General features: G+C 41.3%; 1 protein-coding gene across 1 annotated transcript in view; it reads left to right on the top strand.

Moving 5' to 3' along the window:
• The window catches only part of ADCYAP1R1 (ADCYAP receptor type I), a 273281-nt gene extending 247766 nt beyond the window's left edge, over positions 1-25515 (top strand). The window contains exons 13-15 of the mRNA XM_030189904.1: positions 20188-20317; positions 20431-20472; positions 25327-25515. Coding sequence (XP_030045764.1) covers positions 20188-20317; positions 20431-20472; positions 25327-25515 — 361 coding nt within the window. The remainder of the gene's footprint in view (positions 1-20187; positions 20318-20430; positions 20473-25326) is intronic.
• Positions 25516-26079: the final 564 nt, after the last annotated feature.

Genomic DNA, 26079 nt, shown 5'->3' with positions numbered 1-26079 from the left:
CACCCCCTCTTCCCCCATCACCTTCCCTTCCCCCTGTCACCTCCCCTCCCTTACGCTACTATCCCTGGTGGTCTAGTGGTACCTCTTCGCTCGGGGCAGGAAAGAAAGAGCCCCCACTTTCCTGCCCGGAGCGCTGCTGCTAGCTGCCCTGCTGCATCCTGTGTGAGTCCAGCTCTCGATGTTTCAAAATGGCCACCGAGAGTTGAAGCAGCCTCGCGAGACTTCAACTCTCGGCGGCCATTTTGAATCGCCGAGAGCCGGACTCGCACAGGATGCAGCAGGGCAGCTAGCAGCAGTGCTCCGGGCAGGAAAGAGGGGGCTCTTTCTTTCCTGCCCCGAGCAAAGAGGTACCTCTAGACCACCAGGGATAGTAGCGTAAGGGGAGGGGAAGGGAGTCCCGCGCCCGCCTCCGCTCCCGCCCCCCGCCAGCCAGCCCATTTGTCCAGAAATCCGGACAAACGGGCAGGCTGGCCAAATCCATCCGGACGCCCGGACATGCCCTCAAAAAGAGGACATGTCCGGGTAAATCCGGACGTATGGTAACCCTATGAGAAATGATCCCTCCATTAATTGCCTGCCATAGACTTCAGAAAACCCAGTGATTCTAATAATAGCCCGGTCGATTATTAGAGAGAATATGGTATATTAAACAGTTGAAGGGCAGAATAAGAGAATAAGCAGCATATAGTTCACATGACACACAAAATAATTCTTATATTTAAGGTACAATCACTTACATCAGCCTTATAGCTGGTACAAATGGCCATGCCTAAACACTAGCCAGAGCACACATCAATTTTTGAATGCTATAATTATGAAATAAGTGTGGAATCCATTATAGAATTCTATAATGTATGTACATATTTGCTTTACCCATGCACACACCTATCTGTAAAACACATACCATGATATCATGGCACATACTTTTCCACTAGTCAGTATTCTATAAGATACCACTTACTTACTTACTTACATGGCATGAATGACTAGGATACCTCCATTTACATATGCTCCTGCTGCCCAAAACTGGGCATTGCCTTATAGAATGACCCTTAAAGCATCTTAGCAAATAGGCCCTTTAATTAGTAAATTCAATCCATTTTAAAGAATGGGGCTTGCATTAAATAATGTATTAGTACGTATTAATGCACAGTAATGAATCTAGCCCTAATGTTGTTCCAAGCAATAGAGAGTGAACTTCATGGAGGAAAAGTCCATAGTCTGTTATTGAGACAGATATGGAGGAAGCCACTACTTGCCCTGGGGCTGGTGGCATGGAACGCTGCTATTTGGAATTCTGAAAACAAAAGCACAAGGAACCTTCAGGATTGGGGGCTTCAACTGAAATGTATTGGAGAGACCCGACACGGTCCTTGTTTCAGCAAAACTGCCTGCTTCAGAGGTAGGGTCAGCATCCAGTCACTTGCAGACAAATGTCAAAGAATGAAGTCTCCAAGATTTTCAACATGACAACCTTGGGGGCAGGCAGTTTCCGTGCACTATCCTGAGATTTTATTGCTTGATGGGTAGATGAAGGCAGCAAGGAGTTTGGCTCGATTCTGACGGTAGAAGCACCAGCTAAACTAGATCGCCCGGCTGTGAAAGGCTTTGCAAAGTGCAGCACTCTAGCCCTAGCTTCTCTCACCTGCTGAACTGAATCCAGCTGACCATCTGATGGTTTGTTTTCTTCTCCTGTCTGAGTGTACTTTGGATTTTTCTCTGCTGCGTTTACTATTTGGATTTCTGCCAGGTACTTGTGACCTGGATTGGCCACTGTTGGAAGCAGGATACTGGGCTAGATGGGCCATTGTTCTGACCCAGTATGGCTATTCTTATGTTCTTATGTAGGTAATTTCCTCAAGATCACAAGGACAAAGCAGAATTTAAACCCTGGCATCCGTGGCTTTACTAGGGTGATCCTTCACTCTTTTCTGATTCTGGTATTAGTTTGCTAAATCAGAGAGTGACCACCCAAATTCAGTCACTTCTGTGTTCAATGAACTGTCCCCGGCAATCTGAAGTTCAACATGGATTTTCTCATTTCCCACCACTTCCATTTCCTTAACCCAAATCAATTCATGTCTATCACTTGGTGCTCCTTTTAGAAGTTAGAATTTGCTGATATTATCTGTGCTTCAAGAAATACATTTAAACGGGATGACCTTATGAAATAAAAATGACCATTTGGGTTTTTTGGTAAATTTTAGTTGTTTGCACTTCAAATTTGTATGAAACAAAATCAGTTAAACAATTTATACATTTACACAAGTGGAATATATAAAATAACAGAAATTCTAACCATCATGAAATTAATTGGATTGCTATACATTGATAAACTGCATACTGTTCTAACTGCTGGAGGAAATATTTCCTTATTCATATCAACTTAAGGATATAGCATAACTTAGGATAACCTAGACCACCCCACCCCCCAATATTGAGCCAGCAGTAGTCAGTGTTTTTTAAAATGCTGATCCTTGCCGGCTAAATTATTTTCTGATACTCATTGCTGGGTCATGTCCGGGCACTGGCACTAAATATCGGGGGATAATTTAGGGTGGGCAGGCTGCCAGAACTTATGTGGTCCTGGCCGATATTCAGCTGGCATCACATAAGAGTTATGCGACCCCAGCTGAATATCGGGCAAGCTCGCATAACTTTTTTTTGTTTTTCTTTTAAAAAAAGCTCCCGAGCACCATCTCCCCCTTTCCGCCCATGTCCCCTGTTTCCCTCCGTCCCTTCCCCTATCCCGTATCAAGACCCCACCCCCAACTGTGAAGGTAAATCCCTGAGCTTACCTACATTCCTGATGGTCCAGCAGAGTTGTTGGGGGCAGGAGCACAGCCCCCTCTCTCCTGCCTTTACGGTGCCTGTGTAAAATGACTGCCGCTACCTCTCACAGTAGCTCATGGTACTTCATGCACTACCATGAGCTGCCAAGGTCACGGCAGCCATTTTATAGAGGCATAGCAAGGGGCAGGAGTGAGGGGGCTTTGCTCCTGCCACCAATAACCCTGTTGGACCACCAGAGTTGTAGGTAAGCCTGTGAGCTTATCTCCACGGTTGGAGGCTGGGGATCTTGATGTGGACTGGGGAGGGGGAGGGATAGTAAGTAAACATCTGAGCATCTAAATGTGAGTAAACTAATGATCCACCAGAAAAACACCTGCACATCAAACTTATGAGCAAGCTAAAAACTTTCAATCAACTAACCCACTCAACAAAATAATAGAAATGTAGAAATACTTCAGACCTCCATAGACACCATCCTAAGGATAAAGCCCTACAACATAACCACCAAAGTGGTCACCAAGTAGCCCAAAGAGAACCAATAACACAATGAACACCGTCAAATTACTCTTAATAATATACTCCTTATCTCTGATCCACTATACACTAACCACCCCTCTCACAGAAACCAATATTATACCCACAATACACAACATCAATAGACTGCCCAGATATAACACATCCTACCAAATGAACAATAACCAAAATAATGGAAGACCTCCAATACGAGGACAAAATCAACACAAAGGAAAGAAAAATCATAACAAACCCATACTACAAGAGAAAAGACAATTAACAAAAATCAATACAACCTCGAAAACAGCAGGCCCCTACCAAAAATTTAAAGTGGGATACAGTTAACAGAACAACAATAATAGCAGGCTGGATCATGTCAGACAATCTTGACCTACTAATTACCGAAACCTGGATCCATGATCAAAAGGACCCCATAATCCTTGATCTATGCACCCCAGGCTACAAAATCACTCACTGGACAAGAAAAGAAAAAAGAGGTGGAGGCATAGCACTAATCCACAGATCCCATTTCACCATATAAACCGTTGCAGAGTCCATAACACCCCAACTTGAAATCGCCTCAGTTAGAATCCAACATTCAACACTACTTAACCACTTAAACTGTGTATTGTTTTCTAGACTACCAGGGAACTGGTATGACTGCCAGACACACTTCATGGACTTTATATCAAACACCTGTCTATCTAACTTACTTATAATAGGTGACATAAACCTACACCTAGAAGACCCAAACTCTACCAATGCATGGGAATGCTTGGAATTCCTCCAATTATGGGGCCTTAACTGGTCACAAATGCAAGCAGCCCATGTCAAAGGACACACACTCGACCTTATTACATATAAACTGACTTCCGACCTATATCTAATACCATCAGATAAAAAATGGACTGAAACACCATAGTCGGACCACCACAAATTAAACATATCCCTACAATGGCGAAAAAAAAGGCTCACACCACACACATGAACGCACAATTTACACTACGAGAGGCCAAGCAGACTGTAATATTTTGGCACCAGATATACAACAACAAATGGGCAGCACAAACGGACTCGAAACACTATCTCCTACACTGGGATACCAGATGCAGAAGCATATTAGACAATATAGCACCACTACAAAGAAGAGCCTCATGTAGACACAACTCGACACAACTGAAAAAAACTAAAAACACAAACCAGGAGGCTTGAACGAGCATGGACAAAGATAAAAGAAGCACACACATACAATGCATGGAAACAAATGCAAAGAAAATACAAATGTGCAATAAGACAAATTAAAAAGTGTTACTATAAAACCAAGATAGGGCCACACTACAAAGACACGCATAAATTATACCAACTTGTGAATAAATTACTAGATACCACATTTGTTACCACAACCAACATAGATGCGCCATCCACAGACAAACTTACTAAATAATTCAACGATAAGATTGCAAACCTACGCACTACATTACCACAGTACACCACTGATATTGAAAAATTCATGGACTGCATGGACCCAATCCTTGGAGAATACCCAGCAGACCGAATCTGGATAAACTTCGCCTTCCTCACCAAAGAAATCATAGCACGAGCGAGCAACAGATTCGCCAAATCCCATTGCAAACTGGACACATGCCCCAACTACCTAATAAAATCAGCCCCTCAACACTTCATAGCAGACCTCACATCACACCTAAACTACATGCTGCAACATGGATTCTTTCCTAAGGATAAAGGCAACATACTGCTCACCCCAATACCTAAAGATCCAAAGAAAAAAGCAAATGAAATCACCAACTATTGCCCGGTAGCATCCATCCCCCTGGTAGTCAAACCGTTGGAAAGCATGGTAACCAAGCAACTTCCGACTACTTAAACAAATTCTCAATATTACACAAATCACAATCAGGATTTCGCTCCAACCACAGCACCAAAACAGTAATAATCACTCTCCTAACCAAATTCAAACAAGTGTACTCCTACTACAATTCGACATGTCTAGTGTGTTGGATATGGTAAACCATAAAATACTATTAAACATTCTAAAATTTTTCGGGATTGGGGGAAGGGTACTTAACTGGATCAAGGGATTCCTTACCATAAGACCCTACCAAGTGATATCAAATTTGAATATATCATCACCATGGAAACCAGAATGTGAAGTACCCCAAGGCTCACCACTATCGCCGACCCTCTTTAACCTAATGATGACCCCAATAGCCAAATCCCTATCCAACCAAGGCCTCAACCCCTACATCTACGCAGATGATGTCACGATATACATCCCGTTTAAACACGATCTAACAGAAATCACAAACAAAATCGATCTCAGCCTGCAAATCATGAACTCATGGGCAGATGCATTTCAACTAAAACTCAACGCAGAAAAAACACATTGTCTCATCAAATCATCACAACACAATACATACAAACCCACCATTATAAACACCCCAGATTACACTCTTCCTCTCTCAAACAACCTGAAAATTCTTGGAGTCACCGTTGACTGAAACCTTACGCTAGAGAACCAAGTGAAAAATACAACAAAGAAAATGTTCCACTCAATGTGGAAACTCAAACGAGTAAAACCTTTCTTCCCGAGGGAAATATTTCGCAGCCTGGTACAATCAATGGTGCTAAGTCACCTAGACTACTGCAATGCAATCTATGCTGGATGTAATGAACAAATTACGAAGAAACTTCAAACTACCCAAAACACCGCAGCCAGACTCATATTTGGGAAAACGAGATACGAAAGCGCCAAACCCCTAAGTGAAAAACTGCATTGGCTCCCAATCAAAGAATGAATCTTGTTCAAAATCTGCACCCTGGTTCACAAAATTATTCACGGCGAGGCCCCGATCTACATGACAGACCTCATAGACTTACCAACCAGAAACACAAACAGGTCAGCATGCACATTCCTAAATCTCCACTACCCAAGCTGCATAGGACTAAAATACAAATCAACATATGCATCCAGCTTCTCCTATATAAGTACACAAATATGGAATGCACTACCAAACATCACGAAAACAATGCATGACCTAACAACCTTTCGGAAGTCATTAAAGACCAATCTGTTCAAGAAGGCTTACCACAACAATCCAACCTAAACACCCAAACCCTGCAACACAACAAAACTTGTACCAGGACAGGACACTCAATTCTTCCTCCCCAACTACCTAACATACTCTGTTACTCATGAACTTTAACGCAATTTACCACTCTGTATTTCTGACACTGGAATTGGCTTTCGCCATCATGGTACTATGTATGCAACATTGAGCCTGCAAATAGGTGGGAAAATGTGGGATACAAATGCAACAAATAAATAAAATAAATAGAGGGAAAATGTATGGGGGTGGGATGGGGCTCGGGGACTTTTTTATTTTTTAAGAAAAAAAAGTTATGCAGGTGCTGGCCTGATATTCAGAGCTGGCACCCTCATAGCTAAGCGGCCTTACTAAAAGAAACCACTTAGCTATGCGGTACTGGCACTGAATACTGCCAGCACCCACATAACCTAGGGCTCCTCCCCAGTGCCACCCTGACCTGCACACTTTTTGTTTTGGGCAGCCTCAGGGAATAGTCAGCAGCATTGTTTGGTTAAGTTCCACTGAATATCCTTGGTTAAGTGGCGAGAAGCTATTTAAGTGGGCAGGAGAGGCCTCTGCCTGCTTAAATCGCTTTCAAAATCGGCCTCATTGTATTTTAGAAGTAGGAGGTGATAAGGGCTCCCCCTGGAAATGGACACACGGCAAATGTGTACTTATTGCACAGCCATTTTAATTTTTAAAGAAAATACCTGCTGAGATCAAAGGGGCCTTGGCGTGTGGCAAATCCATGTGTGAATGCCACCACAGGGCCTGTTTTACTGCAACGTGGTAAAAGGACCCCTAAGTGCTGCTGAGTATCGGCAGCTGAAGCAAAACAAAAAGCAGAAGTGGACCTTCAGGAACAGGACAAAGGTGAATCTTTATTGAGTGGACCCGACACGGTCCATGTTTCAGTGAACAAGCGCCTACATCAGGGGTCACAATATTGTTGAATATTGATGCGTATGAAAAACGTGACATCAACATTTAAATGGAGCTAAAATTGTTGGGAGATAAAACCGCTCTTACGTGTAACGAACCCAAAAGCCCTGCTGCAAGGAGTCCATTATATCTCCATTTGTTTCCGTTTTGGCGGTATTTTCGATGTAACGGACTCCTTGCAGCAGGACTTTTGGGGTTCTTTACACATAAAAGTGGTTTTATCTCCCAACGATTTTAGCACCATTTAAACGTTGATGTCACGTTTTTCATACGCATCAATATTCAACAATATTATGAACCCTGACACAGGCGCTTGGTCACAGAAACACGGACCATGTCAGGTCCACTCAATAAAGATTCACCTTTATCCTGTTCCTAAAGATCCACATATGCTTTTTGTTTTGCTTTGGTCTCTGACTGTACTAATAACCTTCTCTTTTCTACCTGAGTATCGGTATACGCTCAGGCATCCTGTGCTAGTATTGGCATCTTCGCACACTTCCAACATGCTAAAAAATACTTTTTGTTTTTTAGCTCTGGGGGCAGAGAGTGGGCTTTCCCAGTGCTAATCAGTTGGCGCAGCTATATTGCCATGTGCCTACTGATTAGCGGATGTGAGCCCTTTCCACCTATTAAATAGATGTCGTTAACAGGTTGTGCTCTAATGGGCACATGCTAAATTGGAAATTAGCACATCACCATTAATTGTGAAAATGAAATTCGGCCATTTTGCATCTGTGATAAAAATGGCCTCTGTATGTGGGGAAGCCTATGTGCTATCATAGCGCAGGCCACCTTTTAGCACAGCTTAGTAAAAGGGCTCCCTTATTTCATAAGAATACCATAGTACACTGTGAAAACTCACATTTCACTATAATAAATGCAACATGTAGAAAATTTAAGACTTTTGCTTTATTGATTTTGAAAATTTCTACACAATGAACTTATTATTTTTTAAAATCATTTATTTATAATTTTTCATTTTACAAGGGTCACTTGCAAACAGTAATACAGAGATGACTGCACATTAATACAATATAAGAAGAAAACAATCCCAACTAGACGAATGGATTATATACAATCTTTCTCTTTCTTAGACCACAAAGTGAAGAAAAATAGGGAGAGTGAAATAAGTCAAGGAGATCAATTAAACAGTAAACAGAAAAAGAAAACATGGTATTAACCTGATTATCCCCAGATATTACTCATCTAATTCATTATTCCACATTGATCATCTGGTTGGCTTCTTCAAGACCAAATACGGTATATAGTCAATTCATTTCATTGAGAACATACTTATTGTCCAGATATGTATTTTTAGTTAGAAATAATACATCTGATTACATTCTCTCTCTTTTAAAAACCAGAAATTATTTAACAATACATATACTTTAGTCTCTAATTCAAATCCCACTGATTAAAGCAATCCCAGTTTTCACAGGCTTCACTCCTTTCGAAGTAATAATTAAGGAAATATTTACAATGAACTTATTGTTAAATGTTTAATGAAGCTGAGTCTGCACAGAAAACATTACTAATACAAAAATTAAATAAATGCAGATCAGTTTTCCTTCTTTTCCTTCCCACAATAATAATATTCATTGGAAAATGTGGCTTTTTGGAGTCAATGTTATCTCCCATTCTGTGATTTTGAAGACTTGCATTGTGTTGTTGTTGTTGTTGTTGTTGTTTTTGTTGTTTTTCTTTTTTTACCTGACACTCTGCACAGGTTCCACTTCTTCATGAGTAAATGCTGATATATTTAATCTCTCCCTGACAATTTTGAGGCAAGGGAAGTCTTGTCTCACCAGTTTGCTTCATGTCTCTGAAAGCATGAATAGACATATGGATAAAGGTGTGCCAGTTGATGTACTCTATCCAGATATTCAGAAAGTTTTTGACAAAGTTCCTCATGACAGACTCCTGAGAAAATTAAAAGTCATGGGATAGGAAACAATGTCCTTCTATGGATTGGGAACTGGTAATTGGACAGAAAACAGAGGGTAGGGCTAAATAACCATTTTTCTCAGTCAAGGAGCATGAATAGTGGTGCTGCAGGGATCTGTACTGGGACCGGTTCTATTTAACATATTTATAAATGATCTGGAAAACAGAATGACAAGTGAGGTGATTAAATTTGCCAATTAACACAATTATTCAAGGTTGTCAGAAACGCATGCAGACTGTGAAAAATTGAAGGAATGCCTTAGGAAATTGGAAGAATGAGCATCCAAATGGCAGATTAAATTTAATGTGGACAAATGCAAAGTGGTGCACACTGTGAAGAATAATCTGAATCATACTTACCTGATGATAGGGTCTACCTTAGGAGTCAGCACCCAAGAAAAAAATCTAGGTGTTATTGTAGACAATATGCTGAAATCTTCTGCTGAGTGTGCGGCAGCAGCCAAAAGAAAAACCAAACAGGATGCTAGGAATTATTAGGGAAGGGATGCAAAATAAGACCGAGAATATTATAATGCCTTTTGTTTTGCTACATGGTTCGACCTCACCTTGTGTATTACATTCAATTTTGGTTACTGTGTCTAAAAAAATATATAGCGGAATTAGAAAATGGTCAAAGAAGAGCAACCAAAATGATAAAGGGAATGGAACTCCTCCCCTATGAGGAAAGGCTAATGAGGTTAGGGCTCTTCGGCTTGAAAAAGAGATGGCTGAGGTGGATATGATTTTATTTTATTTTTGTTACATTTGTACCCCACGCTTTCCCACTCATGGCGGGCTCAATGCGGCTTACATGGGGCAATGGAGGGTTAAGTGACTTGCCCAGAGTCACAAGGAGCTGCCTGTGCCTGAAGTTGGAATCAAACTCAGTTCCTCAGGACCAAAGTCCACCACCCTAATCACTAGGCCACTCCTCCACTAGCAACATGCCATGTAGAAGCCTCCCCTTGCAGACCAGCAATGCGGCCGCGCAGGCTTCTGCTTCTGTGAGTCTGACGTCCTGCACGTCACAGAAACAGAAGCCTGCGCGGCTGCAAGGGCAGGCTTCTACATGGAATGTTGCTAGTGGAATAGCAACATTAACATTCCATGTAGAATCTCAAATAGTAGCAACAGAATCTCCACTAGTAGCAACATTCCAGAATCTCAAATAGCAGCAACATTCTATGTTCCACTGCACTAACCACTAGGCTACTCCTCCACTAGCAACATTCCATGTAGAAGCCTCCCCTTGCAGACCAGCAATGCGGCCGCGCAGGCTTCTGCTTCTGTGAGTCTGACGTCCTGCACGTACGTGCAGGACGTCAGACTCACAGAAACAGAAGCCTGCGCGGCTGCAAGGGCAGGCTTCTACATGGAATGTTGCTAGTGGAATAGCAACATTAACATTCCATGTAGAATCTCCAATAGTAGCAACAGAATCTCCAATAGTAGCAACATTCCGTCTAGAATCTCAAATAGGGAAAGGGAACTGGCACTTGATATGCTGCCTTTCTGTGGGGTTTACATAGTATATACAGGTACTTATTTGTACCTGGGACAATGGAGGGTTAAGTGACTGGCCCAGAGTCACAAGGAGCTGCCTGTGCCTGAAGTGGGAATCGAACTCAGTTCCTCAGTTCCCCAGGACCAAAGTCCACCACCCTAACCACTAGGCCATTCCTCCACTGTAAAGTGCTGAGTGGTGTAGAACAGGTAAAAGTGAATCGATTTTTCACTCTTTCAAAAAGTACAAAGAACAGGGGACACTCAATGAAATTACATGGAAATACCTTTAAAACAAATAGCGGGAAATATTTTCTTTCACTCAAAGAATAGTTAAGCTCTGGTACTCACTGCAGGAGGATGTGGTAACAGTGGTTAGTGTAGCTGGGTTTAAAAATGGTTTGGACAAGTTCTTAGAGAAAAAGTCTATAGTCTGTTACTGAGATGGACATGGAGGAAGCCATTGCTTGCCCTGGGATTGGCAGCATGGAATGTTGCTACTAATTGGGTTTCTACTAGGTACTTGTGACCTGGATTGGCCACTGTTGGAAGCAAGGTACTGGGCTAGATGGACCATTGGTCTACCCAGTTTGGCTGTTCTTATTTGCTTAACTGAAGTTCCCTCAAAAGGCAAGCAATACCGATTTTACTGATTTTGTAATTTTATTTAAAGATTATCATGTATTATTATTTGATTTTTTTTTATTATAGACCCCACTGTTGGTTCTGAGTAGAAGAGCAAATGATGCATCCAACAACTCTCCATGAACTTTTGGGTATGCCCAGTTCATATAAGACTGTGAAGCAAAACCCAAAGGAGCTACTGTACAGTCAATTCATAAATTACTTTCTAAGATCCTAGTGATCAATATTCATTAATAACTCCAGGTGGTGGAATGACAAATTTAAGATAAATGGTAAAATGGTAGCATGGAGAGCTACTACTACTACTACTATTTAGCATTTCTATAGCGCTACAAGGCATACGCAGCGCTGCACAAACATAGAAGAAAGACAGTCCCTGCTCAAAGAGCTTACAATCTAATAGACAAAAAATAAATAAAGTAAGCAAATCAAATCAATTAATGTGAACGGGAAGGAAGAGAGGAGGGTAGGTGGCTCTTTATTCTGCACTCAGTGCATGAACCTGCTCTATATCAGAGTATGAAGGGACCGTTCTGGTTCTAGTTTCACTGAGCGATTCAGCATATCTTATTTGTAAGAAGCGGGACATTCATCCAACTTGTCACCACCAAAGAAGAAAGCCCTAGCTGCTCTCTAAAAATCACTACTCAATTGACCCCTGATGCAGGCGCTGTGCAGAACTGGAAAAGGAAGGGATGCTGGAAGAGGTTCTATTTAAATTAGGATTGCTTCCAAAGGCAGACTCAAATTTCTATAAATACATAAGAGTACTATACTGGGGGACTGAAAAAACATGGGAGCACACACTCCGAGGAAAACCTTGCTAGCGCCCGTTACATTTGTGTCAGAAACAGGGCCTTTTTTCCTAGTAGTCAATAACTAGAAAAATGCAGTCAAGTTAAATCAAATGCCTTGGTAGAATATGGTATGTCCTTATTGTAAATATGAAGGGGCAGCAAATGGAAAAAGAGATTTTCTTAATAATAATGAGAACTGAGGGCTCCTTTTACTAAGCGGTGGTAAGCGGGCTTACCACTGGCTATAATGGAAGTACCACCAGGCTATCGCAGCAGCGGTACATTCCACCTCTACCGTGCCATCATTTTCATTGCTACAAAAATGTATTTATTTTTGTAGCGCCAGACTGTACCTGGTGGTAATCGGGCAGTGCCGCACACTGCCTGGTTACTGCCAGGTTACCATGGGAGCCCCTACTGCCAACCCAATGGGTGGCAGAAGAACTCCTCCCCCCCCCCCCCGAAATGGCCAAGCGGCAAGTGCTTTACTTGCTGCACGACCATTTCCTGCAGGAAAGCGAGAACTTCCCTTTTACCAGCTGCGGTAAAAGGGGGCCTTGGTGCACATGTAAAACACGCGCCGAAGCCAGCACCAGCCCCTTTTGCCTCAGATTGCTAAAAGGGACCCTGATTGAATATTGTCTGTTAACCATAGCCAGTTTTCTTTTTTGGTTCACTGGTAGATATCCTCTAAAAACACATTGAAAAGTATGTATTTCTGAAAATCAATTACTCAATTTTCTTTAGATAATCTAGGTCAGTTTGAAAAGCTTACTCACATTCAAGAGCTGCTAGTTTTCAGTGAACCTAGGGGCAGCCATAACCACAATGAGGACAATGATGAAGACAGCACTCATGTTGAAGTTAATGTAGCTCAAGGTACTCTTCTGATGATGAGATGGCATTATTCTGATTGCTGCCATACCTCTTGCTCTCACAGTGTGAGTGTATTTCATTTCCCTGGCTTGCGGTGCTGAAACTGATTGCTATAATCTATTTTATAAGAAAAAGAAAATAAAAAAATGGATAAATATTTAATAAATGAAGCCCATAGTCTGGTGAAAATAGAATAGGGAAGAAGGGCATTAGAATCTGAATCTACTTCTAGAGAAACACCTTTATCAGGTTCTTCAAGCAAGGTATAATTCTGTCAAGTTTTGTCTACTTCACAGGGTATGAATGTAAAATGTGTGTGTTTGCTGGGTGGGGGGGGGGGGGGGGGGGGGTGGATTTTATCATCACTTGCTTTTAAACATACAATATATAAACACCACAGCCAGGATTGACTTCAAACTCTGGTGACAATATTTAAAGTTAGTCCCAGATATACAGCAATTAACAGTGTTGAATATCAACATATTAGACGTTAGCTGGTATGGTCAATATTCAGCACTGGTACCTGGATAAGGATCTGGGTATGTCAGGACAGATAACATGAGAACATAGTAGATGACGGCAGATAAAGATCTGAATGGTCCACCATGCTGTCTGCCCACAAGATGGTCTGGGTGTGTTTTGTATGGGTCTAGTGTGGGGTGAAATAATGTAAGTACATTCCCCAGTTCAGAAGGGAAATGCACTTCTGCCTTTACTCCTGCTCTTGGAGACATCTAAGTTAGAAAACATTGCTTGTTTTGTATTGCACACCCTGTTTAAAACCCCAATGTCCCACGCCATGAAAACAATATTTGAAAAGGATATTGGACTTTGTAAAAACTTCGGAAAACAAAAATGTATTTTTCTAAAATGTCTTGACATATACATTTATGTTGCTGTATTGAACCCATTGATATTTTATATGTTGATGCTAATAAAATGGATAATCTCATCACATGTAACCAGCACATACATGTCCAGTCCCATATGTATATTTTAGAACAGGGTCTTAGTTGGTACTAGCAGACCTTGACAAATCCCAACCTGGGCATCTCAATTCCAATTTGTACACCATAACTCCTTAAACAACTCATTGTGCCATCACTGGTAAAAATCTCCAACCCTTTTGCCTTGTTTTGCAGGACCTTTTATGGTTCCCTTCAAAATACAGATTTAGAACATCCAGTAGTTGTAACAGACACCTAAGCCCATCCTACATTGCATCATATTGTAATGTCCCCTTACTGGATGCTCCTGGATTCAGAATCCAACCTGGCTCTGAAAAATCAGCACCAAAAAAAAAAAAAGAGTTCTAAGCATTAATCTATAAACAGCACTCCAAGCTGACCGCCATTTATAGAATAATGTTGCGCCTACATTAGGAATACAACAAAAGTGGAAGAATGTAGAACCTATGAAGAGCAGATGCTGAAGAGGCAGAGTAGTGTAGTCAACAGGACACTTCCAGAAGAAAACACGTGGATGATAGAGATGTGTCAACACAAGTTTATTGTATAAAAGGACTTGACATGGCACCGTGTTTCGGCAACAATGCCTGCCTCAGGAGTCTAAAAACATAAATGCTAAAAAAAGTAAAAGAACAAGAACATATCTTTGCAGTGGATATGGCATGAACCATTAATATACAATAAAATATGCTTAAGAGTACACCAAAGGGTACAAGTAAATTATCATATAAAAAACACCTCAATATCCGACCACAGCCTACTATGGCCAGCGTTTCGGTGACCTGCTTCAGGGTCCTGTGCGGAGATAATACACGGACCACAGGACCCTGAAGCAGGTCACCGAAATGCTGGCCATTGTAGGCCGAGGTTGGATATCGAGGTGTAGAAGGACCCGCACAACAGAAAATAGCAGACAAGCTAAGTAACTTGGATTTTGCACTGATAAGAATAATATGGAGCTCAAGATTTAAGAGATCTGTGAGAATTAAAGAGCTTTAAGAGGTTTTTGGCCGATGATGAAGTCCAGCCCCCGAAGTTAAAACTTATGCTGGGGGCTTCTTGAGGCCTTTCCTCTTTATATATATATATATATATATATATATATATATATATATATATATATATATATATATATATATATATATATATAATATCTTTTCCCTAAGATTGAATATTTTGCTAGGACGTACCTATGCTCTATGCTCAGAATCTCCCAATTTTCTAGATATTGAGTAAACTTTATAGGAGATTACCTCTGATATTGTTTATAGTTTGAATCTACCTGTGGCATAAGCTGTGATCTTTCACTGATACAGTTCAGCCTGATTGTTTCAGATGCAAGTACAATGTCCCTTGCACATTGGAGCAATGCTTGAAGTTTTTCTGTGATATAGAACTGTTTTTTTTTTATTTGTTTGATATGAATATATATTTAGGTATTAGAATTTGTCCAAAAAGTGTGTGTATTAGCTGTATTTTATTCTTGCAAACAGAAAGAACAATTGGCCCATTGACATATTTGTAAAGGCTTCTCTTCTGTCCACAGTCTTCAGGTTTTAGGCCCATTCTTTTCAGGTAGCTGACACCTCTCAAGGGCAAGGCCGATGTAGTGTGATCACACTATTTAGCTTGTCATCTCCAAATAGCAAGCTTATTTAATAAGTGAACACTAGGTCAAAGCAAGACTGTTATAAATAGAATTCACTAAATAGCATGTAGTTTGAACATACTACATTATTCAACATTAATGTGCTAATGTCATTTAGAAATGATATTTCTTCAGTTGTCTCTGTGGACATGCATATTATTGCACCCTTCTGCCAACAATTTTTCAAATAGTTTGAAGTACATGGTATGGCCTTCTTATATATCTCACTATACTTAGCATACAGAAGAGGGCACTCACGTGAATGCTAAACTTTATTATATAGTTTGCCAGTGCAGTAAAGTGCATTTTTGCACTTCCCCCAGCACATAAATAATTGGAAGTTGTAATCAAGTCCCCACCCCACCCCCCCACCCACAAAAAAAAGATTGTTTGCAAATCTTCCCTAGAATTGAGCTTCCTGCATCTTCAGAAACTTCCCGGTCAATATTCTTCCAACAGTGGACAGTGGTTTTTTAAGCACTGACAGTCGCTGGCTAAATAAGACCTGGATAGTCAATACCAGGCCATGTTCAAACATTGGCATTGAATATTCGGGTCTGACTGGACATTGGCACTTATAAGTATGGGTCCCAGCTAATATTCAGCTGAGACTTGCATAAGGGGATCTGTCAGTCCCACCCCCCAATTCCTATCCCCCTCTTGGACCCCTAAAAGGATTGGGCTCTTCCTGACCCCTCCAACAAGATTGTACCCTGCTTCTAGATCTTCCCAACAAGATTGTAGTCCCCCCTGGCCTACTTTAGCATCTTTAGTGGTATAGGGGGTAATCTGGGCAGGAGTGAACTCCACTCAATTCCTTGCTGGCTTCTGTTTAAGCTTAGAAGACTACTCCCTAGATTATTCTTCAGTGATTTGCTTCATATAGCTTACTTGCTTATTTGAGATATTTAAGTGTATCTGTCACTTCCTCTCTGTCTTTCCTCTCTTCTTAGGTTTCCAAACTTAAGGTGTAGATATTCAAAGTAATTTAAACCACTAGAACTGGCTCCTAGTGTTTTAAATCATTTGTCCAAGGCTAAGTCGCAATATCCAGCAGCACTTAGATGGATAGTGCCGCTGAATATTGTCTCTTAATGGCCAACCCCCTAACTGGTGAAGTTAGGGAAGGGCCGAGAGCGTATTTTGAATGGTGTGGCCACCTAGACAGTTTGTGGTGATATTCAATCCGCTGACTGGCTAGAAACCCACATAAAGTTAGGACAGAAAAAAAGGTCATCTTAACATTATATGGGGAATGTAACCAGGCACCAGTCTAAATATTGACTGGTGCCCAGTTATCTTCTGTGATTCCAGCTGCTCCCTGTTCTGATCCCCCCCTCCCACCATGCTGAAATGGAAGACATTGCCCCCTGGCCTGATCTCCCCTCTCATCCACCCCCAGAAGACAGAGCAATGTAAGCCCGGCCCCTCCTCATTGCCCCCCCCCCCCCCGCCCCCAGGGCCTATTTTGAGAAATCCCTGCTGGTCCAGTGGTAAATGGGCAGGACTGATACCCACTTTCTCCTGCCCATGTTGGAAGCTGCTTCAAAATGGCTGTTGCATCCTCATCCGGGACCCACATAAGCTCAGACAGCCGGAGTAAGGCCTTGGATATTCAGGGGTCCTTTTACTAAGGAGTGCTGAAAAATGGGCTGTGCTAGTATAGGCCAAAATATAGAACAGGAAAAGTTCTCTACGATGACGAATCACAGAAGGCAAAAGTAGAGACTAATAGACGATTCACCACTGGAGACGTGAGTCCAACAGTCTTTATTATATCAGAGATAACCACCCGACACAGGCCGTGTTTCGACGCTAAAAAGCGTCTGCATCAGGGGTCAGTAAATACACCAAGTAATGAATGCAAAACGAAGAGTCCTACTTGTATATGTGTTGTCAACTCACTGATCACGTAGCACTGTGGTAACGCTGTATCTTCCTGTCTCCCCAGGACTGAGAATCTGACCTCTAGTCTGACGCTCCCAGAATACTCCAGTGGTGAATCGTCTATTAGTCTCTACTTTTGCCTTCTGTGCTAGTATAGGCGCATGTTTTGGGCACAAGCAGATCCATTTTTCAGCACGCCTGTAAAAAAGGCCTGTTTTTTTATTTTTGCCGAAAAGGAAGTGTGGCAAAATAAAAAATTGGCGTGCATCCATTTTGGGTCTGAGACCTTACCACCGTCCATTGATTTAGCGGTATGGTCTCACGTGTTAACCATGTGCTAATTGTCTGCGCACGTAGAATGATGATTACTGCCCAGTTTCTGCCGCATGCCGTAAAAAATAAAATTACCACCCGGGCCATGTGGTAGCCGGGCGGTAACTCTGAATTGGCATGCATTGGGTGCGTGTAGGCGCCTACGTGGCTTAGTAAAAGGGCCCCTCAGTGCCAGTGCTCAGACATGGCCTGACATGAATTTCTGGGGCTAATTCTGACAACCTCGCTGCACCCTATGCCTGGAATAAACTTCCTGAGCCCCTACGTTTTGCCCCATCCTTGACCATCTTTAAATCTAGATTGAAAGCCCACCTCTTTAACATTGCTTTTGACTTGTAACCATTCGCCTCCACCTACCCTCCTCTCCTCTTTCCTCTACACATTAATTGATTTCCTTGCTTTATTTTTTGTCTATTAGATTGTAAGCTCTTTGAGCAGGAACTGTCTTTCTTCTATGTTTGTACAGCGCTGCGTAAGCTCTGTAGCGCTATAAAAATGCTAAATAGTAGTAGTAATAGTAACTAGAAACTGCAACATTTTAAATGTAAAAGTTTATATCATCGTTTATTTAAAGCCACATTGAAATGAAATTTAGCTTTGGCTACTGTGGGATATAAGAATGAATAAATAAAATAAATAAATAAATAAGTAGATCAACTTAGGTCTTTAAGTCTCATCTTTTGATGAAGATAGTTTTAATCTCTGTTTTTGTATGATCCTTAAACTTGTCCTAAGTATTTTTGTTTATTTTTTTTCTAATGAACCTTCCAAGGGAGAGAAAAATCAGACTGTATAGAATCTTCAGTGCAAAAGTCATAAATACTTATAACTCTCATTCTTTGATGTAACTGGTTACAGGAATCCATTGAAAGATCCAGGCATATTAAAGAAACTCCTGATCAATGTCGATTTACGGATCAAATATGGGATTGTGCAACTTTTGTTAGCGGTGGATTCTAGACTTTGCTAAAGACAGTCCAGCTGATATTTAAGAGGGCAGGAGAGGCTTATTAAGTGCCCATATTCAGCCTTGATTGCATAAGATAACTGCTTAAATCGAGCTACATAAATAGCAGTCCTACCTTTAAGCGGCTCACCTTATTTGGTTAAGGACTGAATATTGCACTTAACTGCATAAGCTTTAGTGACAATCTATAATTGGATATGCAGTGCCAGTGCCTGGACATGGCCTGGTACTGAATATCCAGGAATACAGCCAGTGACGAACATATAAGACGCTGACCGCCACTGGCTGAATATCGGCCGAAGTATTTCCAAACACCATACAAGGTATTATTGTATTGTTTTAATATAAGCTAGTGAAATCAGCTAAAATGAAATAGAACCATCAAAGTATTGTCAGGCATCACTACTTGTAATAGTGCAAAAAGACCGGCTTTGGTAAAAATGATCACCCTAATGCATCACAATTAATTTTCCTCCCAAAATAGACAGATGCATTTTGGAGCATTAAAATGTAGAGAATATACTATTACTAAGAGCTTAAAAAACTAGATTCTGATAATGTTGACGATGAACAGGTAATGGCCATCCATGACTCGTGGGGGTATTCTGCACTATTGATCAATGCAAAATTTGCACCGAATTCCCCACTTCCGTAGACTGTGCAGAATTGTGTGTAATCTGCTTTTTGTTTGCCTCCCCCCTTCCATGCACACTCACCGCTCCAGCACAGCAAGAGGAGGAGCTGTACAACCGCACATCAAGCTGCTTCCTCCTCTGCCACCTTGGTCCCTGGCAGTTCCTTTAAGCTACACAGCTGTACAGAGGCCCACAAAGCTCAAAGGAACAGTTGGGTTCAGGATGGCAAAGGAGCAGGAAGCAGCCTGATGTGCAGCTGTACAGTGCCTCCTCTGGTAGATGTGTGTATGTGCAGGGAAGAGGGCTGTAAAAAAGATGGACAGAGTGGGGGGCTGTAAAAAAAAGATGGACGGAGTGGGGGCTGGAAAAGGTGGATGGTTTGTGTGTGCCTGGGGAGGAGATGCTAACCCTTATAATGAGGGAATTCTGCACAAGAAAATTATACATTGGGGGGGGGGGGGGGGGGGGGAAGAATTCCTCCAGGAGTAATCTATGAATGTTAGGCTGAAGTCTGATAAATATGCTGTTTTTATTTTTGTTAAGGTCTGTAATTAACATTGAAAATCATCATGCAATTTGAAGACAAGATATTGCTGTACTAATGTCCTTTTAATTTATTGGAACAGGAGACTGGCTCGATCCACACTGCTGCTAATCCCATTGTTTGGAATTCACTATACGGTGTTTGCCTTTTCTCCTGAGAATGTCAGTAAACGGGAGAGGCTGGTGTTTGAGTTGGGACTGGGATCATTCCAGGTGAATATAGAGTATACAATACTTTCTCATGGTTACCTTCCCTCACATTTGATTCATCTTTCTGTCATTCTACTTAATGGATAAAATGTATACATTTTCTTCTGTCTTTACAGGGTTTTGTTGTCGCAGTGCTGTACTGTTTCCTGAATGGGGAGGTAAGGTCTTATTTTGGTATTACTATTAATTGATTTGCATGTGACCATAAATTGAATTCTGGGAGTCTAGTATAATCCAATTTGTGGTCTATCCCACTTTGCTTGATCAGCATGCATATTTGTGTGAGCTGGCTACAGAATTTTCCTTTTTGTTCTGATCTTGGTCTGTGGTTGATATTGAGCTGAATGATACCTAACTATCTTTAACTGAATGTTAAACATATATCCAGCTAAGTCAGAAATACTGAATTTAACTGGTTAAAAATAACAAGATCCAGATATCCTAGGCCTGCTATTTCTTCAGCTGACTGATTCAGATAATTTTATCAAGATAGACACTATCCAGCTAAAGTTTAAACATACCCCTGATGCCTCATTTTTAAAGGATAACTTTTGGCTGGCCGTTAATGTGGGTCTTTTCTAAGGTGCAGTAAAAGCTGGTCTTTTATTGCTGCTTAGTTTACCATGGGAACATCACGAAGGGCTTCAAGAACTGGGATAGCTAATGGATCTTTATTGGAAAACCCAACATGGGATCCTTTGGACCCTTAATTTGGGTAGCTTTCTATCAAGCGAATCGTGCAAACCCCTAAGGCAGGTGTAGATGCCGAATCATGGATTGTCAGGTCTTCCACTAAAGATCCATTCTCTGTCCCAGTTCTGGGGGCCCTTGGTGCTGTTTCATTTTTGTTGTTCTGCATTGTGTGCGTTAGCTTCCCATTCCATCTTTGTTGCTGTGTTATTTTGTTCCCTAGGAACATTGGATTGCCAACATGGGGCCCAATGCTCACAGGGAAAATGTCTTACAAGGGCCAGTGCAACAACTAAAAAAAAATTAAAAAGCACAGTCTAACAGAACCCCACCTCTCTTATCTTTCCCCCCAGCAAAAAAACATTCTTCCACCCCACACTAGGTTCCCCTGAACCCAGTTCATGCTCCCCCTACATCTGAAGACCCCACGCCCAACCACCCTAGGCTCCAATACAGGCCTACCTAAAGAAATTGGTGGTCAAGGGGTAAGGGGCAGGACCAGTGTTGGGATTAAAATGGTGCCAATGACACCTAGCAGTAGAAGTTTACGTAATAATGAACTATTTTGCATGCATTGCATCTGTTTTGCATATTTTTCCATTGTAAATTAATCTGACATGTATTGCATTAATATAACACATGATATTTGACATGTAATGTGCATTAAGAGACTTGATGACTTCTTAATAAAGACTTAAAACTGCATCTATGTTTTCCTTGGTTTTTGGGGGTACAGCCAGCCCACCCTGTTCCTCCTTATTGCTTGACTATTTTTTACGTAGGGATTGAGTGTTCCTCCACTTTTGTGGTCCCTTCTCATCTTCTAAAATTTAGAATGCCCATGAAACACCCATTTCCCTGCCCATAGCCACTCCCCTTTTTGCCTATGTACGTTAAAAGTTAGTCGCATCACACTGCATTACAGAATACGCGTAGCGAGTTGTGAGTGTAAATTCTAATTATTGCCAATTAGTGCTCGTTATTGCTTGTGAAGTGCTGTTAACAATGCTGATTGGCTTAAGCCAATTAAGTTACGCACATTGTTATAGAATATGCTTGGATTTCAGTGCAGATCTCTAGACATGCTATATAGAATCTGGGAGTAAATACTGAGATGCCCATAAGAATAGAATGGATGTCTCAGTGATTAGCGCTAGCTGATTTTTAGTGTAAGCTAAAAACGCTAGCACACCATAGCAAAAGACCCCCATCGTTATCAATGTGGGCTACTGTTAAGATAACTTGTGCTATTTTAGCACAGGCCAGAGGAGGAGTGGCCTAGTGGTTAGGGTGGTGGACTTTGGTCCTGGGGAACTGAGGAACTGAGTTTGATTCCCATTTCAGGCACAGGCAGCTCCTTGTGACTCTGGGCAAGTCATTTAACCCTCCATTGCCCCATGTAAGCCGCATTGAGCCTGCCATGAGTGGGAAAGCGCAGGGTACAAATGTAACAAAAAAAAAAATTTCTGCAATGAGACCTAGCTACTAATAACCGGAGTTAACAGTAAAATAACACGTCACAATGGCAGCCCACATTGATAACTTTCCCCCTAAATGTTAGAGTCCTCCATTCTCAATATTGATTTAACATCATGACATTGGATTATCAAATGCTTTCCATGTATATAGCAAATGAAAAAAAAATCTATTTTATAAATCAGGTTTTAAAATCTAAGGGAGCAGCATTCAGCCGGTGGTATTCAGCATTTCTTTAAAGACCGGTCATGGCTTGGTATATCAGACTGGTGTATTCAGTGCTGGCCCAATTTGGGTACTGGCAATGAATATCCGGGTGTCTGGCAGCATCTGGAAGTTATCTGGGTATGGCTGATATTCAGTGCTACACCCAAATATATAGTAAAATTAGGCATAAAAAATGAAAATGCAAAGGATATACCAATATACAAGTATAACATATATAAAAAATGCCAATCATGTAGAAAACATATAGATGTAACTAGACATAAAACAGTATAATAAGATGTATGTCATATATGATTATTATTCAAAAATACATATATATATATAGTTGTAGAACTAAAATAATGAATAAAAGATAAGTAATATACAAAATATAAATTGGTTTATCCTTTGCATATGTAGATTCCTTTAGTTTTTATATCTTTTATCCATTGCTTTAGTTGTACATTTCATGCTTTATATGATTTGTTGCACATATCTATTGTAATATGTTTAGTGGTATTTATATGCATTCTATATATTTGGTGTTTTATTTTATTTTATTACGCCTAATTTTATTATATGTTTATATATGTTTTAAAATATTCTTTAGACTCCTGAGGCAGGCGCTTAGGCATCGAAACACAGCAGCTTTGTCGAGTCGCTTGACTCATTCCAAAATTTACGCATGCCAGGATTTATGCCATGTTTTCGTTGGTATAAATGGATGCACATAGTTTTAGGCGCAGGGATATCAACTAAGCATATTCTTTATACCACGCCTAAATCTAGGCGCCGCTTATAGAATACGCTTATTGGAAAAGTTTTTTAGACGCCATATATATATAATCTCCCCTTAGTGCCAGCTGATTTTAGTGCAAGCTAAAAATGCCAGCACAGCTTAGTAAAAGACCCCTATGCCACTTATTCTATCACTCTGTTTGATAACGTTTGAGAAGGGGAGCTGTGTATATGTGACTGTACTGTCTCTTAGTAGAAGAGCTTAGCAAAGTAATCATGGTCAGATATTATAATCATAAACACTTCCTTCCATCTCACTCATAGGTGGCTTTTATTGGGTTGCAATCCCCACTAACAGTAATACAAACCAAATAATTTAAGATAAATTGACAATGCCACTCAAGAAAGGAGGCAAATTTACTGAGTTTGCATTTTCATAGTGTATGCCAGGTACAGGGCCACCGAGAGACTGAGAGGGCCCGGGGCAGGCTCTCCACCCCCCCCCCCCCCACATCTCCACAAACCTTGGTTGGCTGAAGTCCCCAAGATCCGCCAGCAGAAGCCTTTCTTCAGCACTGTGGTTCACTCTGCCACATTGCCTGCCCTACCCCTGCTGCTAATTTTCCCCTCACGTTGCACATGCTCAATTTCATCAAAACCGAGCATGCGCGACGTGATATGAAAAGCAGTCGCAGGGCAGGCAATGTAGCAGAGCGAAGAACAGTGCTGGACTAGAGGAAGGCTTTTTCTGCTGGCGGGGCCTGGGGACCTCCACCAGCTAACCAGAGGCCCTGAAGCCCTTTGTCTGCTCCTCCATCCTCCAAGGCCTCTAAGAGGGGCCCAGTGCTGGAGTTTTCTCTCTCTCCTGCTCCTGTCAGGATGCGATCACCCAGGTGCCATCAAGAGCAGGAGAGAGAGAGAGACCCCAGCGCCGGGCACCTTGGAGGCTGTGCCAGGGCAAATCTTGCCCCCCCCCCCTCAGTGTCCTGGTCAGGTATCATCATCCAATGAACTCAAAAGCTCAGGGGTCCTTTTACAAAGCCATGGGAGGGTTAATGTGTGGGTAGCATACACCAAATCAGCACTACTGCTGGGATAGTGCCCGCACCCAGTGGTAATTCCGTGTTTAGTGCACGCCAAATCCCGTGGTAGAGAATATTTTTCTATTTTCTACCATGGGGGCATTCCCGGCAGTAATCGGCAGTACGGCCCCATTGTTGCACGATGCATGGTTACCATACTGGTAATGCATAAGCCCTTACCGCTAAGTCAATGGCTGGCGGTAAGGGCTCAGGCCGTAAACAGGTGCATGCTAGTTTTAATTTTTGTGCATGCTCATTTCCCAGCCCATTAAAAATGGCCTTTTTCCCAGCCATGGTGAAAAGAGGCCCAACACACGCCCAACAGATGTGCCCACACTACTGCAAGCCACTTTTTACCGCGGCTTTATAAAAGGACCATTCACAGAATAGGTTTAGGATCACAATTACAGACCATGATTAATTTGCTAATCTATCCATAATACAATGCAATAGAAGGAAAGATTAACATGCCCATTTACAAATTTGTTTGTGGTAACTACCAACCAATATTGGTTGAGAATTGAAGAATTTTAAAATGTATATATGTTGCTTTTGACATCTAAAGAAACTTCTACCAATAAATATAAAAAAAGAAAACTAAAAAATGGAGCAAGTGACTGCTCGACTGGTTAAATTAAAAGTGTTAACCTAATAATTCAACCAAGAAAAAAAATTGTCCTTCCTCTGAACACTCAGTTATTTTTTCCTGGTCGATTGCATTGAGAAAAGTCAGATTATCTGATAATTATATTGATTGTCAGCATGTGCCCTAACAGCAAAGTACATAAAAAAATGACCTTTTAAAGTTTCTCCCTAAAGGTGCAATCAGAAATAAAGAGAAAATGGCGGAGTTGGAAAGTCAACCGATATTTTGCTGTGGATTTCAAACATCGTCATCCCTCTCTGGCGAGCAGCGGAGTGAACGGGGGGACACAACTGTCCATTCTGAGCAAGAGCAGCTCTCAGATTCGGATGTCAAGCATAAATGCGGAGAACCTAGCGACATGAGCATCTAAACTGAAATGCCGTGTTCAGAATCCTGTTTTCTGTTACTTTAATTTGTTTCATTTTTAACATTGGGAAGCTGCAGGATACGAGGGTGACAGGATGCAGAAATGTTTCTGCCAATGTCCTAAGTGAAGCAGATAAAAGACAAGTTGATGAGGGAATGTTATTTGTAAATATTCTTCCACCTGTGAGATTCAAAACAGAGCTAGCATACTTCAGTCCACCATATTGCATTTCATGTCTGCAGAGTTGGCGTGATTGCTGTTTAGTTCTGAAAACTGATTTCCTGATCTAAATCTGTGAAGAATGCACGTTCAGTTTACAAAGTCTACATGCCATGTCACCTTCCATTTGTATTTGTGTCCGAATTACAAGTATGTGGTCAAGCTTTGGAAAACCAACACGGGTTAGTGTTCACCAGTTTAACAAATTTTGAGAATGAGTTTAAGACTTGGCCACTTGAAGGTGGAAGCACTGGGTCCTGTGTCAAAGGAGCAGTGTAAAATATGGCACGGGGTTGCGTTTCTTAAATTACTGTAGTGATTTTGAGAAGGAAAAACTTGC

Source organism: Microcaecilia unicolor, chromosome 1 (assembly GCF_901765095.1).
Source record: "Microcaecilia unicolor chromosome 1, aMicUni1.1, whole genome shotgun sequence".
Taxonomy (NCBI): Eukaryota; Metazoa; Chordata; class Amphibia; order Gymnophiona; family Siphonopidae; genus Microcaecilia; species Microcaecilia unicolor.
Note: the sequence above shows the minus strand (reverse complement) of the source record. Positions and strands in the feature narration are given on the sequence as shown.